Genomic DNA, 19,394 nt, shown 5'->3' on the forward strand with positions numbered 1-19,394 from the left:
TGAAGATGTAGCTTTTACCTTTGCTTGGTTCATATTTAGTTCACAATTATACACTTGAGGGTTTTGGCTTTTTTAATATATAATGCTTTGTTTACTTCGGCCAAAATGATTAGGACAAAAAAAAATCAATGTATAGAATACATCTAAAGCATTTTCTTTAATACCATCTTTCTATTCCTGGTAACGGTATTTTAACTACACAAATGGGAGATAATTGAATGCACATTTTTCTTTCCAACAGTCATGGTCATGTTTAAAACCCTAAATTCTGTACACTTTGAAGGGGACTCTGAGACTAGAGTCACTAGACGTGGCATATCCAGCTTTTACAAGGTGAAAATCAGGCCAGAGCTGGGGCTTTGGAAATCTCTGGTGGTAGAATGGTAGCTTGTAAAAATGCCTTTGATATGTTCCTTTTTCCTCTTAATTCAGAAATAGTGTTTACCATAATACTGCAATGGGAACTGCCTATTAACTAGTGCTTTTTTCAAAATTATATTCTCAATATTTTCTTTTACTATTCAAATCTATTGTAAAGTTGAATTAAGTTAACTGAGATTTTTGCTTGTTTGTTTTCTTTTTTGCTGCTTCATCAGGAATTTAGAATAACACTTCTATTTCTGGATTTAAGATATTTTTACTGTGTGGGTTTAGCACAAGGGACTAAGTCTGCGCCCAGTAGACATTTGATGACTGGGAACTGTTACCTGTTCAAACTGCAACGTAAAACAGTTGTTTCCACCGACGTGTTTATAAGAGTTAGATTTGGTCATGACGCCATATTGAGCAAGAGCATCTTTTCCGTGGAAGGTGATGGACTTGGGAGATATTGGAGGATTAGGAGAGCTGGGATCTGTACTGAAGTATGTCGTAATCCCATAGCATCTCACCCTGCTGATGTGGCCATGACTCTTCCTGTGGCCTTTACTTTCTGGGCTGTGAGGGAGCAGGCTGTGGGGTTTCTGCTATGGGCCGAGTCCTGGCTGTCACTTGGCATGACTTAGACAAGTCTGAGGCGGCGTCAGGAGGAGCTGCAGTAGACCCCCGGGGTGTGCGTGCTCAGATCTCCTGTGGAGTGGGTATGCAGGAAGATGGCTGGAAGGGAAACCGAGGAATGCTGGACTTCTTGAGTGGCTGTGAGCTTCCTTGCTAGGGATTGAAAAGGAGAAAGGGTCTCTGGAGAATGGGGCTGGAGCCTGGGCCACAGAGTCAGAGAAAGCCTGTTGGCTGGTAATCCTGTCTTCTTAGGATGGGGCCCAACAGAAGCTGAGACAGATGTTCCAGGCTGGAAAACCTGTGGTGAGGCAGAGCACCACAGCTGAGTCAGCCCCAGGGAAGGCTGGCATGGCGGAGGGGCCGGGAATGGGCTGCAAACGTGGCTGCCCCTCCTGATGAATGGGGCTGGGCCTGTAAATAGGGAAGTGGCCAGTGGCCAGGATTTGGAAGGGGAACCACAGCATGGAGCAGAAGCAGCAGCTCCAGGAAAGGGCAAATCTTTGTGTTTAGATGGTGGGCAGGAGCCTGTATGACTCCCCCAGAGCTGAGGATTCAAACTCAGCACATCCCTCTGTGCCAAGTGCTCTGTGCATTATGATATTTACTCCTCACCCACCGCCCTCTTGCTCTTTCAGACTCTTATCCCCAAACTTATTTAAAGATCAGGGTCCTGAAACTCAGCAAAGTGAAGTTGTCAGGAGGGCAGAGCAGGGACTTGACACAAATCTGCTGGTGGCTAAAGCCTCATGCTTTCCACTACATCAGGGCTCCCCTCTGCCTCTCCCACTGAGGAAGTGTCCCCAGTGAAGAAACACCCCAGGGCAGAGCCATGCGCCGGAGTCTCACATTGGATTGACTCATGCATACACACAGTGCTGGGGGTCCTAGCTCCAGTGGCAAAGAGAAACTTTAAAGTCATAAGAATTTTGCATCTTATCATTACTGTTTAGCCATTTAAAAAAAAAAAAAAGAATAGAGCATGATCTTCCTCTCTAAGTTTTCCAGGAAAATAAACTTCAGGGGAAGATGTCTGTTTATCCCAGTGTCAATGTACTCCACCCTACCCCACACCTGCCCCTGGGTCATGTGCGCCCCAGGCTGGGCCTAGCTCGAGTGGACGTAGTGAGACTCTGACCATCATGTGCCATTTGGAATTTGCCAAAACAGAGTCAGAAGATAGGGACACAGAAACTCAGAGTGTATCAAGGCGAAATGGTGGGTGGGACTCCAGAAGGAATCCTGTGTCATCAAATGAAAAGCCACAGATACACAGAGATGTCAGTAGCGCAAAAACTAAAAGCAGTAAGGCAGTCACATGATCCCAGCCATCTGGCTAACCCAACATATCCTCAGTATTTTAAATCTAGAACTAAATATAGCCCCTTTCCCAAAAAGCACTCAGCATATTTGAAAAATGTAGACAAGATGGAGCTTTTGCATATGGTGTCTGCAAAAAAAAAAAAAAAAATGAGGACATGGAGATCTAGACCCTGGCTTACTTAGAATTTCCTGGTAAAGACCCAAGGTATTTTTTTCTTTATTGGATCAGTTAGTGTTTGTTCTACATGGATCAAGCTCTCAAAACGTAGTGGCTTAAAACAGCAACCTTTATGTTTGCTGTAATCTGTGGGTTGGCCATGCAATTCTTCTAGTCCAGGCTGACTCTCCTGGTATCCATCTATGGGGGGTGTGGCTGGGTTGGATGGTCTGGGATGGCCTTGCTCACATGTGTGATGATTCGCAAGCTGGTTGTTTGAAGAGAGCCTTGGCCAGGACTGCTTGCCTTGGCCCCATGTGGTCTCTCATCCTTCAGCAGCTCACCTGGGTGTCTTCACTTGGTGGACTTGGCATTCCCAAAGCAGCAAAGGAGGACAAGCCCCAGTGAGTAAGTACTTCTCACGCCTCTGCTTGTAGCTTAGTTGCTGTTGTCCCATCAGCTAAAGCAGATACCTTGTCCAAGCTTAGAGTCAGCTTGGGAGGAGCCTTCACAAGGCCATGGATACAGAGAGGCAAGAACAAATTGGGGCCATCCCTGCAACAGGGCGAGCATACCTATAAGCCTGAGGTTTAACTTAGCAAAGGCAGGGTTTCCACCTAACACCCATCTGAGGGTGACTCTGAACCGTATTGTGATTAACCCTTGTGTAAAAAGGCAGCGTCGGGGAAAACCAGGCAGCGCGCTTAGCAGTTCACGTGGCGTCGTCTGCTGGTAAGTGTGGTGGGAAGTCTCCCGAGCAGCTGGAGGCAGGAAGTGATTGAAAGGCCAGATCTGGCCCAGCATCAGAAGAAAGGTTCTCACCTCCCACACCCAAATACAGAGCAACCAAGAGGCAAGTCTGTTCTCTGCGGCGCTGAAGCCAGACTCAGAAATCGGGGTGGGTGGTTTCCCCAGGCCGGCAAGGTTGTGTCCCAGGCCCAGAGTGAGGAGCCGAAGACATCTGAGCCAGGGCGGCAGACAGAGGGATGTGAACGTGTGAGCGTTCAGTACTCAGCATACCTGGAGGAGCCAACAAACAGGTTAAGAAACTATTCCTGTTTCCCAGGAGGAGGGACAAAGCAGGAAAGTGACCTGATGGGAGACGAGTAGGTAGTGAAGGTCATGACAGCCGTTTTCGTTTGAATGTCTCCCGTAGGCTGGGGACTGTACTTAGCCTTTAATTTAGTCCTCACAGCATCCCCAGGTGATTGGTCCCAATGTACAGATGAAGAAACTAAATCTCGGAGGTGAAGTAACTTGGCCCATGGCCCCTGTGCTCAAGGTTCTTACGCAGGTCCATCTGCCTCCAGAGTCCTGTGCCCTTTCTCTGCACACCCTGCTGATGTGGTCCCACAAGAAAAAGCACCTTCAGACAGCAAGGGCTGCAGGCCTCTCCTAACAGTAAAACCCTGAAAGACCCCAGAGGCCATCTGCCAGTCAGGAGCTTTTTTTTTTTTTTTTTTTTTTTTTTTTTTGGTTGGGGGAGGTAATCAGGTCTGTCTGTTTATTTTGGTGGCAGTACTGGGAATTGAACCCAGGACCTCGTGTATGCCAAGCATGCGCTCTACCACTGGAGCTGTATCCTCCCCGCAACCCCAGGCAGGAACTCTTGAAGACGTTCATGTGAAGGAAAAGGAGACTTTCCAAAGATGGTATTCGCCTCAAAAGAAGGTGGTAGCCTAACAGAAGGGGGAGGAAGGCCTGAAGAAAACCCCATCTTTATTGTTGGGGGTCCAGGGACCCCCAGAAGGAGACATTTGTTCTGAACCGTCTGTGAGCCACCCTCCACCCACACACTCCACTCACCTTCCTCAAATTAGAGATCAAATTATAAGAGGGTCATTGTAAAGTAAAATAAATTCAATCCGGAAGGACTGAGATAATGAAGGTTCTGAAATCCATGAGCTCCGTGAGCTCCATGAGCCAGAAGCCGCCAGCCCTCCTCAGGCATCCAAGAAGCTGGCACGTGCCAGGAGTTAACTTGTTCTGTGCAGACCCACAGGTGACAACTCGAATCAGTGTGCAGACGTGTAGGGGCAACATGATAATGCATAAGAAAGCTTCAGAGGCACGGATCTCATTTTGTACCTCGTCACCACCACTTAATAACCTTGTGCCTTCAGTTTTCTGCTTACATATTAGAAATTAGAAATTACCAAGCCTATCCTGACGGGATGTCAAGGGCCCCACATGGCAGCTGGCTCACACTATGCTCAGTGGATGGAAACCTAAGGAAATGGGTGGTTTTGAGTGGTTTGAGTTCCTAGTGTGTTGTTTTAGCCTGAGAGCTTTCACGGCTGGTGAGTCCCCTCCAGGCCAGAGAGAGAAGCGTCCCCAGGAAGACTTGCAGACCATCCTAGAGCATGAGGCACTGACCCCTGGGTAGGAGTGGTGACTCAAGGGACAGAAGCAGTGCTTATGTGAAGGTGTAAATTGGGATTCGTTTGTTAACAGAGTTGCCGGGTGCTGGACTGCAGGCTCAGTGGTGAGGTGCAAGTGTATTTTTGTCAGTCTTTCAGCCAATGTTCTCTTGTGGTAGAAAGTCTGACAGATGCCTTAAATAAGTGGTTCTCCAACTCCTCTGTAGGGGCTCTGGGGTGAGGGTGGGGTCAGGGGGAGGACAGCTGGGAAGCAAGGGACTCCTGCTTTATTCCCTGCATATATGCTTTTAAGAAAACAGCTTTATTGAGATATAATTCGCATACCAAACAACTCACGCAAAGTGTGTAATTCAGTAGCTATTAGTACACTCAGAAGTGTGTAGCCCCCATCACATTAGCCGGTGAGCCCTTATCTGATTGTATCCACTGGGGCTCTGAATGAGTTTATATTTGAAGAAGAAAAAGAAACTGCCACTAGAATCAAGTTTGAAATACCTGTCATAAATCTTGCTATAGTTAAGTACCTTTTCGGAAGAGGCTGTGATTTTCAAGTTTTATTTCAAACCCCAATGAGAACCGGGAAATAAACTTGGTAGCTAAGACTGAGGGAGTAAAACCCCAGGGCAACCTTTCATTTTTTTCACAGAAGGGGCAGTTAGAGCGTCATTCAGCATTAAAAAAAAAAATCCTTTTGCACAGTTCTGATGTGGTCAGAGGAAATCAGAATGGTGAGTGGGGCTGTGGGGAGATCCACGGATGCAGCTGAAATAGGCTCAGTGGTCCAGGATCGGGGAAGCCTCTAGTGAGCAGATGGGCTCCTTAGTGTCGGAACAGCTCCTCCGGCTCACCCTCGCCGTCCCTAAAGGCAGTAACGTGGGGCACGAGGCAGCGATTGACTTTCAGGGTCACAGTTGAAATGAAAGAAGAGCAGGATCCTCCTGGCAGGGTGTTCATCAGGAAAGGTTGAAGATTTAGAAGTTGGGGATCAGAACAGCATGAGCATTTGCTGGTCCCTGTAAGCCTCCGTTGTCTGGCACACCGGAAGTGCTCAGTAAACTTCCTTTACATTTTTCTTTGGAAAGTCCGCACTGGAAAATCTCCTTCCCTGTTAAGGTCAGATAAACAGAGCACGACCTGTTCCACTTACTAAGTTGAAGGTCACCTTCTCAGCTGGGCTTATCTGGGGGCAAGGCCCCAAGCAACAGCGCACGATTGTTCTCGGCCTGGGAGTCACGCTTCCCTGCCAGAGGACAGGGCTAATTGGATTGTTTTCAGTTGACAAACTTGGTTTCCCACCTTGGAACACACATTTATTGCCTCTCGTCTCTTCACAGGACGGGTTCCCAATTTGAGGTGAAACCATGAAGAGAAGATAGAACAGATAATAATGCTTTTCCGCAACCGCTTCTTGCTGCTGCTGGCCCTGGCTGCGCTGCTGGCCTTCGTGAGCCTCAGCCTGCAGTTCTGTGAGTCTGGTTGTGGGTCCTGGGAGGGGTGGGGGCCTCTCTCTGAAACAGAGGGCCCCGTGGGAAGCCTTTGTTCTCTAAATGAACAGTGAGGGTTCAAACGACCGAGTCTCTTTATCACTGGGGCGAATGGTAGGTGGACGTGGGTAGGAGTCTGGGTGTACGTCTTTGCTTGCGAGAAACAGGAGCAATCACGGGGCCTCGGACTCGTTCCTGACGTCCCCCTGGGTTCCTGACCTGCCTGGTGATTCCTGGATCCTTAGTTCAGGTTCCCAAGGCGAAGACAGTGAGTGGTCAGCTTGTCTCCTCCTGCCAGGCCACATGGCCGAGGCGCCCGGCCTGCAGGTTGGTTCTTTGAGGGGTGGGTGTCCGTTCTGTCGGGTAAGCAGTGGGGCTGGAGTTGTTGGTGAGTGTGGGGGATTAGGTCCCAGTAGGAAACTCAGCCCCCTGGGCAGCGGGGATGGTGCAATGGGAAACCCTGTGCGGCGAGGCAGGAACAGGTCCCCGGCCTCACCACCAGCACTCTGCCCTTCTTTGGGAGCTTGTGCTCAGGCTGGGCCCCAAATCTAGGTGCCCTGCTGCTCTCCAAGGGTGGTCATCTCAAACACAGATCTAGCCTGATACCTGCTTGGTTGTAACCCTTTAGTGGTGGGTCTCTGGGAGACCCCTTCCCTTCTTGGGGCAGATTCCTGTGGCCAGATCCTGCCTGCCCCTCTGTGTGGGCTGCTCTCTTCCTCACCTCCCTTCCATCCTCTCCTCTGCATGGTTCCCTCAGCCGTTTCTCCTCCAGGAACCTTCCATGACTCCCTAACTGGGCCTGGGCTTCTTTGTTGTATGTCCCTGAGCCTGTTCCCGTGTTTACACTCTCTGCATGGTACCATCATTTTCAGTTTTTGTGTCTTTTCCTTCTATAAGACTGTCTGCTTTTTGAGAGCAGGTACCATGTCTGTGTCCCTCTTTCCTGCAGGAACCATCACTGCTGACCCCACAGTAGGTGTCTCGTGAATACTTGTTAAGTGAATGAATGAATCCACACCTGCTCTGGAAAGCAGGCTGACCCTAATTCCCTAAACTTCTGGTACTGGGTCCTTGAAGCTGAGAAAAGAACTGTGCGATGCTGGCAATTGTGTTTTTGTTACCACCTACCTACCTTCCAATCTCCACCTCACCCCCGTGGATGGGAGACAAGAGCTGGGCGTCCATCACCGCCTCGGACAGTTCCGTGAGGAGGTGGTGTTGCTGTTGCAGTTTGAGTGATGGGAGGAATGTCAGGTGGCTGAGAGAGTGGGACATTCTGAGGATGCAAGGGGCATAAGAATGACTTGGCATTTGGAATAAGTGATTTGAAGGGAGGAGGCTTTGAGCAAATTTCCTTGCTTCACCTCTGATTTGTGACATGCTTCATGCACACATCTGGTGCATATGACAGACGCTTCTCATAGTAAAGAGAATTAAAAATAACCCACTTTATCCTTCCAGCATGGGAAAAGAGGTCAAGAGAAGGTGGGCAGAAGTTTAAAGGTACTCCAGCTGGTTAAGGAACTGTAAAAAAAAAAAAAAAAAAGAAAAAAAGAATCCGTTCCAAAAAGTGTATTAGGGCTGTCGGCCATTTAGCTGTTTATCACTTTTCATTAAAAATTTTTCATCCTTTGGTCAGAGAGGTAGGATGTTACAACCAACCTCGATTCTTGTTCTGAGACGCGACTGTGGGTTACTTGGGTTTGCTGCGTTTCTCTTGTATGAGGTGGTTTCCATGTCACTGAATTGGCCTGTTTGTTTTGCTTATATAACTCTTCTGAAAGTACCTTCTGTTTTAAGAGAGCCAATTTTCAGCCACACTTTTTTTTAGGGAAAATTTTGCAGGGTAAATTAGCCTGCCTGAGTCTGAGGTCTTCATTCTTGGATACGTGTTGGAGTTCAGGAAAATATTAAGATATGGACGTCCTTTCCGCTCTTCTGCTTCTAGGTAAACTGTAACTTTGGAATTTAATAGTTTCTGTGAAAATTGAGTTTCATTGTTTTATTTATTTAATCACGTTATTGGTTGCTAATTAGTATGGTGTAAGAAACCGCACTTACACCATACCGCATAATCCAAAGGCGTATGCTTAAGTAATACTTACATTTTCATCCTTACCCTAAAACATATAGACTTTTGCTTTACCATTTCTTTTGGCTAATTTGTGAATACCAGATTAGCATGTACAACTGTTTTAGGAAAGAGTTGAGGCAATCGAATGTAACTTGGTTTTCTCGGACTTCAAGTGAACAGCGTAGTTGTGTTTGTTTTCTGGAATGACTGTACATTTTATTTTGTCTCATTGGTAGTTTTCTTTTTCTGATGTTTTGATTATGAGAAAGTTATGACCCAGGTTACAATGAAAAAAAAATCAGGTTGTTTAAATAAGGATTTCTTTTTCTCAGTACAGAAAGTGTGTATGTGAGCTCAGATGTGTTTGTTAAGCATTTATGTGTGTTGGGTATTTTTCTACACTGTCGGGGTGGAGGTAGTAGGGAAAGGAGACAAAAAAGATTAACATACAGGTCGAAGTTTCTCAAAATATGTTTATTTTGAATAGTATTAATGACTCCCTACACGCTACTAGGCTTTAATGAAAATCATTCATTTTGTATTTTCAAGTCCTGGATGTTTTTGAGTTTGGAAATAGGGAGATCCTGAAGTTCCCGATGCTCGAATCGAAGAAGAAAACAAGTCCGGCATAAATCTCATTAATTATTCTCATTAAAACGAGTACAAGTGGGAAGATAGCTTCTCAAATTGAGGGACTCCTTCAGGGCGGCCGGGGAGGACCATCGGGCTGTGGGGGCTCGTGGGGGCTGAGTTACGTTGCTGCTCTTGCTGCTCGTTTGTGACCGTCCATTTTCCTGCTTCAGCCCACCCTTCCCTTCGTGCTGCTTTTGTGCACGTTTCGCCACGTTCCAACCGGCATTCCCCAGACGGCAGCGTGGCGGGAGCACACAGACACCGGAGCCACAGCCTTGGGTCTGAGTGCTGCTCTGCCACTTAGCAGCCGTGTGCCCTCGCCCAGTGGGACCTCCCAGGGCCTCTGTTTCTTCTTCTGTAAAAAAGGAGTTAATTGTTGCTTCTTTGAAACACTGGCATGAGAATGGAGATTTTGTGGGAAAACCCTTGGCTCGGGGATGCACAGTTGGTGTAAACAGTACCGGTTCCTGTCACGATGCATCAGCATTATCAGGGTCCAGGGCTCTTGGTGTCCCGGAGGCTGCTTCAGCCACGTGTTGAGAGAGCTTTTGAAACAGCGTATCATACATTTCTTTCTTTTTGAGCAAAGTTCTTTGGCCATGATAGGGGTCAGTCTATGGGGGGCACATGGCACTTGTGTCCGGGGGTCCGCTTCTTGGGTGGGGCCCTGATTAACCAGAGCAAGTTCTGAGGGAAATGTCAAGGTGGACTGGAAACTCAGCTCCCCAGGTAGCAGAGGAAAGGGTTAACCTGCAGACGTGAAGGCCAGGGTTGTCTTCAGTATCGGGAGAGCATCCATCTGTAAGACGAGTCGGACCAGCTCCGTGTGGGCTGGTGACCACGGAGACACATTTCAGGGAAGCATAAGGTGGAGCTTCCAGAAATTCAGCATCACGCAGAGGTGGAGCGGGTGGTGAGCACACCCTGGCGCTCTACAAACAGTAGCGTGGTAGGCATGTCATTGGGCCTGATCCCATTTAAAGCCTCTTCTGACTCTGAGGTTTGAGGAATTTTATCCTTCCTTGTTGATCCAGTGCCATGAGTTTGCACAGCTTTGTCTTCAGCAAACGTCCCTGAGTTCCCACTGTGTGCTAGTCCCTGGGCTGGGAGTTTCATCTCCCAAGAGCCACAGGCTTTCTCTGTCTAGCGGGAGAGAATCACCAGCAGGTCCTTAGAACACAGTGCACGATGTACTAGGACGGGAAAGAGGCAGCGGCACGAGGAGGTGGGAAAGAGCGTGGACTCTGGGGCCAGGCTACCCGGATCGAATCCCTGTCCTGCCACTTACCAGCTGTGTGCCCCAGGCACGTTATCTGCCCTCTCTGGGCCTCGGCTTCCTCATCTGTAAAATGGGGATAATGAGAGTTCCTGTGTCAGAGGGTTGGTAAAGGATATTTGTAGCATACCTAGAACAGTTCCTAGCGCATAGTGATCACTATGTGCATGTTTGTTAAAGAAAATGAATCAGAGATGACTTCTGGCAGGGTGATAGGGGAGGGTCAAGGACAAGAAAAGCTAAGCCAGCCTGGGATGTCAGGAAAGACTCCCAGAGTGAGTGACACCCACGCTTCAGCCCCAAAGGGTGAGTTGGAGTTGTTCAAAGAGGAAGCTGGGAAGGGCATTCCTGGAAGATGGAAGTGGGTGTGCAAAGATGGAGCGAGAGGGAGCAGGGCCAGGTTAGTCACCTGTGTGTAGCTGTGCAGGTGGATGAAGGCCTGGGCCACCTCTGTCACCGTGTGATATCCTGAGGGTACAGGGAGCCACTGGAGCAAGAAAGGCAACACATGATTGGATTTGTATCTGGGAAAGACCACAGTATGGTGCAGTGTTTGCCAGTCTGGGCAGATGAAGTGTGGTCTCCTGAGCATCTGGGTCAGAGTAGCCCTGGGAATTTGTTAAGATGCATGTTCCAGAAACAAAAAAAAAGCACATTTTGTGCCCCTCCCCACAGAATCAGGGGCTCCCTGGGGGATTCAGATATACACAGAATTTGGGTGCTGTCTGTTCAGAGGCTGGTGGAAGGGTGATGCTAGGAGGGCCATTCTCCTCCTTCAGTTCAAGGCCGAGGGAGGCTTCGATGCCAGTGTTGGTCCTGAAGGGAAGAAGCAAAGCTGAGAGCGTCAGGTGGTGCTGCGGTGGGACCAGGATGAAGTTGGGGAGCTCCACCATGACATGGAGGGTCTGGGTAGTTCTGTAGGTGCTGTCTTCATTCATCCGTTCGTGCATTCACTCACACAGACGTCTCCTGTCGTCTGGGGTAAGTATGCCAAAGGTGGAAGGAAATGCCCAGAACATAGACTGGGAGGGGCTGATGGCTCCCTGCGCCTGGACAAGGAGGCCCAGGGAAAGTGCTGTGAGCAAGAGGAGGGGCAGGACAAGCCTGGAGCTGGATGAGCTGGGGGCAGAGAAGGGGGAGGGGATCTAGGGGAGTCAGCGAGGTGCACAGGGGACACTGGAGGTACCCAAGAGCACAGTGGGTGCAGTGTCCTGCTGGAGGGTGGATTTCAGGGGCTGAGCCTAAGAGAGACCCATCAGACCCCCTGTTCAGGGACTTTGTTCAGCGTCCCCTGGTCTCCCAGGAGCATGCAGAGGCCTCTCCAGACCCGCAGCCTGTGGGCTTGTTTTGTTTGGCCAACCAGTGTTTTCACATTTTAAAATTTATTTACAAGTGTTTTCAAACTTGGCAATTTCACATAAACTTCCAGCCCCTCTTTTAATAACCAGACTGTCCACAAGCCGAGGCCCAGAGTCCCTCACAGGGACACTTGGCTGGAGCTGACAGCTGGGGGGTCTGCCCCCTTTAGGGGCAGCGCGAGTCCCTCTTTATCCACGGCCCACTTGCCAAGCCCTATCAGCTGTGGAGTCTGTGCCCTGTGTGCAGGTGGAGGGATAAGAGGGCAGGGAAAGGTGAAGTCTGGGCAGATGAAGGAGGAGAGGCCATGAAGGAAACAAAGCCAAGGCAGAGATGGGCCCCAGAGCAGAGGGAGGCAGGTGATCCCTTCAGGTTCTCAGGTGGGCAGCTGAGGAGCCCAGCCTAGCCAACTATGTGTGTGCATGTATGTGGTGTGTGTGAGAATGTAGTGTGCATGTGTGTGTAGCATGTGTATATATGTGGTCTATGTGGTGTGTGTGAATGTAGTGTGTGTGGTGTGTGTGTGTGGGGGGACATGCATCTAGTAGTTTCCTTGGCACCTTTCTTCCCTGCAGAGCCATCATTTTCCTGTATCCTCCAGCCCCCATGCCCTGTCCCTCACACTGCTTTGTTTGGGTCTGTTGTCTGCTAGGAAAGAGAATAACCAGGCTTGGTGTTACCAAACTCAGGTTCTGCTACTCAGGTTTGGCTGCTCACTGCTCAAAAGCCAATAATTGAGAGACAATTTTCGTAGACAGGAAAGGTGCTTTAATCAAACAGAAAAGCCAGCAATCTGGGGAGAAGGTGGACTCACGTCCTGAGACCAGTTCTGAAGATTCTGCTCAGCCATGACAGTTTTTTTTCTTTTTTAAAAAAAAACTATGTATTTTTATAGTGCAAACAGAAAATCAGTTTTTAAAAATTTACATATATGTGCTGTTCATTGTTTCTAAGAACAGTTTAGAGCATTAGCTTTTTTAACTTACGTAATTATCAAAGGAATAAAGCCAACTACAAAATAAGAATCAACAGAATGTAGTAATCCAATCATAAAGGACAATCAGATGTGCTTACACATACTCAAGAAATCAGTCATCTAAGTTATAAATAATAAGTAGTTTGTGTCTTTTTTTTTTTTTAGATTCCACATATAAGTGATATCATATGGCATCTTTCCTTCTCATTCACTTAGAATGACAATCTCGCAGGTCCATCCATGTTGTTGCAGATGGCTTTATTTTATTCTTTTTTATGGCTGATCAGTATTCCATTGTGTGTGTGTGTGTGTGTGTGTGTGTGTGTGTGTGTGTGTCTGTGACATCTTCTTTATCTAGTCATCTGTTAAGCCATGACAGCTTTTAAAGGGAAAAAATGTGGAAGATTCTGAGTGAATCATCAAGGCGAGAGGTTGGGTCGGCATCGTTCTCCATCGCATGCAGGCTGGCTCTCTTCAGATGTTACCTTTCCTGCGTGACCTGCCCGCAGGATTGCTAAGGGGTTGCTGGGGATAGAGAGCTAGTCATTCTTTTTTTTTTTTTTTAACATTTTTTTATTGATTTATAATCATTTTACAATGTTGTGTCAAATTCCAGTGTACAGCACAATTCCTCAGCCATACATGAACATGTGTATATTCATTGTCACATCCTTTTCTCTGTGAGCTACCATAAGATCCTGCACATATCTCCCTGTGCCATACAGTATAATCTTGTCTATCCATTCTACAATTTTGAAATCCCAGTCTGTCTCTTCCCACCCCCCGCCCCTTTGGCAACCACAAGTTTATATTCTATGTCTGTGAGTCTATTTCTGTTTTGTATTTATGCTTCGTTTGTGTGTGTGGTTTTTTTTTTAGATTCCACATATGAGCGATCTCATATGGTATTTTTCTTTCTCTTTCTGGCTTACTTCACTTAGAATGACATTCTCCAGGAGCATCCATGTTGCTGCAGATGGCGTTATGTTGTCAGTTTTTATGGCTGAGTAGAGCTAGTCATTCTTTAACACTTAATTCTTCATTCTTCTCTTAATCTAGGAAAAGAATCAACATAGTGTGCATTCAGGAGAGCATAAGTCAGGAGTCAGGTTAAATTGCCTAAAGATCTCATTCCTGTTATTTAGATGTTTTTAAGGTTAGAGGGGAACAGAAATGGGCAGACAGGAAAGGGACAAAAGGTGGAACAGTGTGTAGATTAAAAGAAAGCTGCCCCCAGGTGGGAGAGCGCGGAGCGCTTGCAGGCTGCCCGGGCGCTGCGCTGCTTGCCTCGGTCCGCCAGGTCCTGGCTTTCAGGCTCAGCCCACTCTTCGAGGTCGGCTGTTGGCATTTGCAGCTCCAGCTCTTTGTGGGCACCCCTGTGAATTTTGCTGAGGCACAAATTCACATACTCATAGCTGCAAGTGGACTCCTTGGCCCCTGAGTGGGCCTGGTCCTGTGTCCTGCCGTCCAGCCTGAGGGCTTTGTCATTCTCTCCTCTCTGTCTGGTGTATATTTTAGGGAGAAAAGCATGTGTCTCAGTGGTATGGGTGAATCTGGGGATTCATGAAGATATTAATATGTTTTGATGGCAAAGGTTCGGGGATGCAAGAATGCCAAGGCTCTAATGTATTGTCTGTTTTTTCAAAAAACACAATAAAGTTCGTCCTGGGTTTTTATTTTGGTGAGTTGAAGTCCAAAAGAACAAGAAATTAAAAATGAGGGTTTGCATGTTTCAACTAAGGGTTCTGTTATAATATCACCATCTCATCATTATCACCCAAATTTTTCACTTTGTATTTTTTATATTCATCTTGACTCTTTCCTTGGATGGAGATTTATTTTTTGTAATTTCTGAGAGTTTTAATTTTGCTTTTTCTTTGAATGTTTCACATCCAGCTACCACATAGAGTTAAATATCTGTGGGTGAAAAAAATTCTGGAGACAAGTGACCAGATCAAGTCTGACAAATCAGCTTTGATCACAAGGTCTTAATTTAAGCTCCTGTTGTAGTTACATTGGAGGAGGTGAGAGCACCTTGCACCAGGGACAAACTGCAAAGGGGACACATTTATGTCTGTGGGTCATTTCTCGTGTTCTTCCAAGGCGGAGACATTGTTTCTCTCTCTCTCTCTCTCCTTCTCTCTCTCTCTCTCTCCTTCTCTCTCTCTCTCTCTCTCTCTCTCTCTCTTTCTCTGCTCCTCCCTTTCTTCTTTCCTTCCTTGTTTCTGATCTTAGAGAATTTCTCCTAAGAATAAATGGGAAGATAGAGATGTATGATCAAAGATATTTATTGCACTGCTGCTTATAATAGGAAAAAGAGCTGGGTGACCAAGTGTCCAACAGTAAATAATCCTGCCTCCACTACACCATGTTTACATAGACCTGTCTGTATTGACTTGGAAGATGTCTGTAATATATTTACTAAAAGGACAAGTGGTATTTTATATGGGTATGGGTGTGTGTGTGTGTGTGTGTGTGTGTGTGTGTGTGTAGTCAGCAGTATTGATAAGAAGGGGTCTCTCCCATTTTAGAGGAGAGGAAGCAATCAGAGTTAGTTAGTAAAACTAGAAAGTGTTAGTAAAATGAGTTGGTGAATTCAGGAGAGGATGTGCCAATCTCCAAGACTGTATGAGGAGAGAGACAGAAGAGGGGAGGGAGGTGCGAGATGTTTACGCTGGAGTCACCACAGAATGGAGGGGAGCCCAGGACGCAGTGGGAGTCTGCCCAGGCGGAGTTTGCACCGATCAGCTTGGGCCCCTCTCCTTGTTGTCTTGGCAACTGGGCTCCAAGCTGATGACATTAAAAAAAAAACAACTTGAAGTGATGTGAGCGCTAATCAGAGGCAGAGCCCTGTGATCTTAGTAGCGCCCTACCTTGGTACGCCCTACCTTGTGGGAGGGGGGGAATTTTGAAACTGATCGGGAATGAGGTCTTGGGGGCAGAATCTGAGTTCTGAATAAGAAAGTGAGGTCAGCAATGCACACAGAACCACCTGGAACTGTCTCATCATCCTTTCTGCCAACATGGCCCCAGCACGTGGTCCTCAGCGAGGCCCAGCAGAGCCAGGCCCAGCAGAGCCAGGCGCCTGGCAGGAGGGACAGGGAGTTGGCCATGATGCAGGGCCCTCTCTGATTTATCTTGTTTGGGCTCCAGTGTCACCTCTTGCCTGCCCTCCCTCCTCTCCTCTTTGTCCTGTGTCATCTGAGGGTCTGGACCTCACTGGCCAGGGGTCTGCCTCTTGGGGAACCTGGAACCCAGCTCTGCCTCTCCCCAGCCCCGGGTATCTGCCAGAGGGTGGGACGGACAGCTGGCCTTCACAGTGTCCAGACACCTGCGGGCACGGCGCCTCCTGTACCCACATGGTGTCTCACAGAGGTGGCCTTCCCAAAGCTCTCCCACCCACCTGGCCGGCTCTTGCCTTTGACCCTTTTCACAGAAGCGAATGACTGGCCCATCTTCCTGGGCAGTCGCGTTGGTGGCCTTGATGGGGTGCAGACATTTGAGACACAGGAAGCTTATTTGTTCCTCTTGGGAGGGGGGAGCAATGCACCTGGGCCATAGGGACCCTGTCAGTGTTCCCACCAGAGCAGGGACAGAAAGACAGATGTCACCTCCGGCAGGACATCCAGCCACACACACACTGCAGTGCTCACTGTGGGTTTCTCTGGGCGCTAAGAATATGCGTGACTCACTTCTTTTTATACCTCAGTGTTGAATGGCTATTTTAGGATGAACACACATTTATATAAATTTGAAAGATCCCTTTTCATTTTATGAAAAGAAAATGCTCTTCTTGAAGGTGTTGAAATTGGAAACCTGTTTCCAGGTACATTGGGTTCTTAGCCTGCATCCACAGACATCTACATTGTCTCCTGTGGTTTCAGGGGTCCTGTGAACCCCTAGAAATCAAATTTTAAAGCTTGTGGGTACAGTCCTTTTTCAGGAGTGAGGATCAGTATCTTTTGTCAGATTCTCAGAGGTGAGGCAGAAGGGACCCAGGCCCTGAGATGGTTAAGGATGACTGAGGTTCTTTCCATAGTTCTTTTGGGAGGCTGTCCCTTATGTCTCTCTGATTTCTAGTTTCTATCATGGTTTGGAATCCTTGGTGTTTGCAGCATCTAACCCAGGATACCAGGTTAGGATAAGTCCAGTTACCAGTAGCCCCAGAGGAGCATGAGATTTCCTGGCCCCTCCGGGAAGCCACACCTGGACTCAGGTTCAGGCCACAGTGGGACTCCTGCCCCTGTGCTCTGTCTGTCCTGTGGACTTAGGTCTCAGATGTCGGAGGGGTCAGGCAGGGAGGAGATAAGAGGTTGGGAATAGCCTAGGGCAGGAGCTGAATCTCTGGTTCCTGGCTCCCGGAATGGGACCAGACTTACCACTGGCACCAAAAGCATTTACTAGATTCTTGCCTGACAGTGGTTTGCCATGAAACAATGAGAACGAGGGATGCAGACCGATTAAGAATGAGGATAATGAGGAAGGTTGGTGTATTGTGGTGTTGTATTTGTGGGCTGGTAGATCAGAAGGTAGCTGTGGATTCAGCTGTCCGATCAGTCTTGTCTCTGTGAAACCAAGCCTCTCAGCCTGTCCAGATGCAGACTTGATTTTTCACATTAGGCCTGTCAACGCAATTTCTGCCCCTGCCTTCAAAAGCAAATGACTGAAAGCAAATAACCGAACTGTGGGCTCCGGTGGCATGGTTCTGGTTTCTATTTGAGCTTTACACACATTTTTATATTCAGTGCAGGCTAGAGGCAGAAAGGGCATTAAAGACACCTTAGTGGACGGAGGAACACCAAGCGGATTGTGGGAATTGCCTGTCAGAGCAAACCATGATTCTTTGGCAGGCCAGTGAAGGAGAGAATCCAAGGGGAGGTTTGGACTGTTGGGAGGAAGATATTGGAGAAATCAGGAGATAGGACTTGGGGGTTAACTTATGAGAAGGCACCATCTTGGGTAAACTGGATTATTTAAGGGAGTCAGAAAAGCTACTAAAATTAAGGTGGTCAAGGTGGGCAGGGTGGCTGACTTCCCTTGTGCTCCTGTGAAAGGTGTGGCCACGGCGGGTCAGCATCCCTTCCAGATTCTTAGTTGAAGGTGGGACCTTTTAAAAGCCCATAAGGAATATGAATAATCACATTCAAGGGACAGACGTGGAACCAGCACTGCTGGATTTCTTACCACATTCCAGCCACTGGAAGGCCTTTCTCAGGTGATGCCTCGAGTCATCCTCACCACCACCCTGGCACAGCTGTCATTGTCTTCATTTCACAGGTGAAGGAAGCGAGGCACAGTGAGGCAGGAACATTGGCCCAGGGTCACCGATCTCAGAAGTAACAGAGCCAGGACTTGAGCCCAGGTCTTCATGACTCTGGCCCCCAGGCCCATGCCACCTCCCTGCATTCAGAACCATGGACAGTCGTGGCTGCAGAGGTGACTGAGGACAGTCTTGAGTGGCACTGGGAAAGAGGAGTCCCAAGGAAGATGTGACTACTGTCCGCTAGGGAGGTGACCAGCCCTGGGCTCTGACTAGGAAGGTGCAAAGCAGGTGGGGGAGGGGGCCACACCTCGGCCCCTCCAGGTTCTTTGCTGGCGCCCTTGGTGATAAGACTTGTGTGACAGCTGAGCCCAGAGCAGTGCAGGCAGAGCTGAGCCAGCAGTCTAGCCCCATCGTTCTCACCTGTGCTGGGACACCTGCGGATCCCTGACACCTGGCTTCGGTCAGCCAGGGTGTCTGTGCAATCAGAGGAAGAGCTGACAACTAAACAACAGTAGGATAACTAAAAACTAGGGCAGGGATGGCAGGAGACAGGGGTTCAGAGGTCACCTGACTCTCTGCAAAATGGACTCTTCCACGTGGGGAAGCTCTCTTTCCTGGAAAGGGTCTTTATTGGCACGGTTGGCTAGGGCCGGGTCCATCCCTGGGGCCGTCAGCATGGTAAGGACAGGGTCCTGGAGGAGCCACCCCACAGAAGGAAAGGAGGGGTGGTGCTCTGACCTACGGATGGGGTTCCCAGCGTTCCATCAGGATCACCTGTAAAGGGCTGCATACACGGGGTTCTTAAGGCCAGATCTGGTGGGGAAAGGCCAGGAAGCAGGCGGATTCTTGTCCTCTGTCCCAGGACAGAGCCCCGACATGGGGAGATAAGCTGGAGACTATGAGCATGGGTTTGGTCCCCCAGAGGAAGGGCACTGGCCTGTCTTCTGCTTGGGATCAGCAGAGTTCCTAATTGTCCCACAGGGCACTGGAGGAGCTGGGGAGGCCTGCCAGGAGAAGCAGCTTCCTGCAGCCCCAGACCCCAGATGCCACATCTGCTCACCAGTCCCCAAGTCCCCAAGTCTGCCCCTCAGTGCCCTTGAGATGAACAAGGCAAGCCCAGGACTGCTGATGTGGCAGGTCAGGCAGTAGCCAGGGGAGAGGCAGCCTCCATCCCGGGGTCTGCTCCTTCAGGCTCCTTTGCAGCCAGCCTCTCCCAGAGCATCAGCCCTGGTGGGGCCAAGGCCTCAAAGGTGTCTAGAGCCAGCCTGCCGCCTCTTGTCTGCGGTGTTTGCCGCACCGCCCAGCCCTCCCTCGTCCTGTCCTTTTCCCCGTGTAGCCAGCTTCATTTCAGCCTTTCAGTCCCAGCTTAGGCGTCTTCTCGAGGAAGCCTGCTTGGATGATCCCCACCACCGGCTGGTCAGGTAACTGCTCTCCCTGAGGGTTCAAGCAGGTATTCCACCAAAAGCATGGAGCACAGG

At 48.7% G+C, this 19,394-nt stretch overlaps 1 protein-coding gene across 3 annotated transcripts in view; it reads left to right on the plus strand.

Moving 5' to 3' along the window:
- PXYLP1 (2-phosphoxylose phosphatase 1) overlaps positions 1–19,394 on the plus strand; it is a 65,919-nt gene that overhangs the window by 25,517 nt on the left and 21,008 nt on the right. For all 3 annotated transcript variants that reach the window (XM_031445049.2, XM_031445117.2, XM_064491646.1), the window contains one exon: positions 6,189–6,320. In XM_031445049.2, the coding sequence (XP_031300909.1) occupies positions 6,242–6,320 (79 nt within the window). In that variant the 5' untranslated portion in view covers positions 6,189–6,241. The remainder of the gene's footprint in view (positions 1–6,188; positions 6,321–19,394) is intronic.

The sequence above is a fragment of the Camelus dromedarius genome, chromosome 2 (genome assembly GCF_036321535.1).
Source record: "Camelus dromedarius isolate mCamDro1 chromosome 2, mCamDro1.pat, whole genome shotgun sequence".
Classification (NCBI taxonomy): domain Eukaryota; kingdom Metazoa; phylum Chordata; class Mammalia; order Artiodactyla; family Camelidae; genus Camelus; species Camelus dromedarius.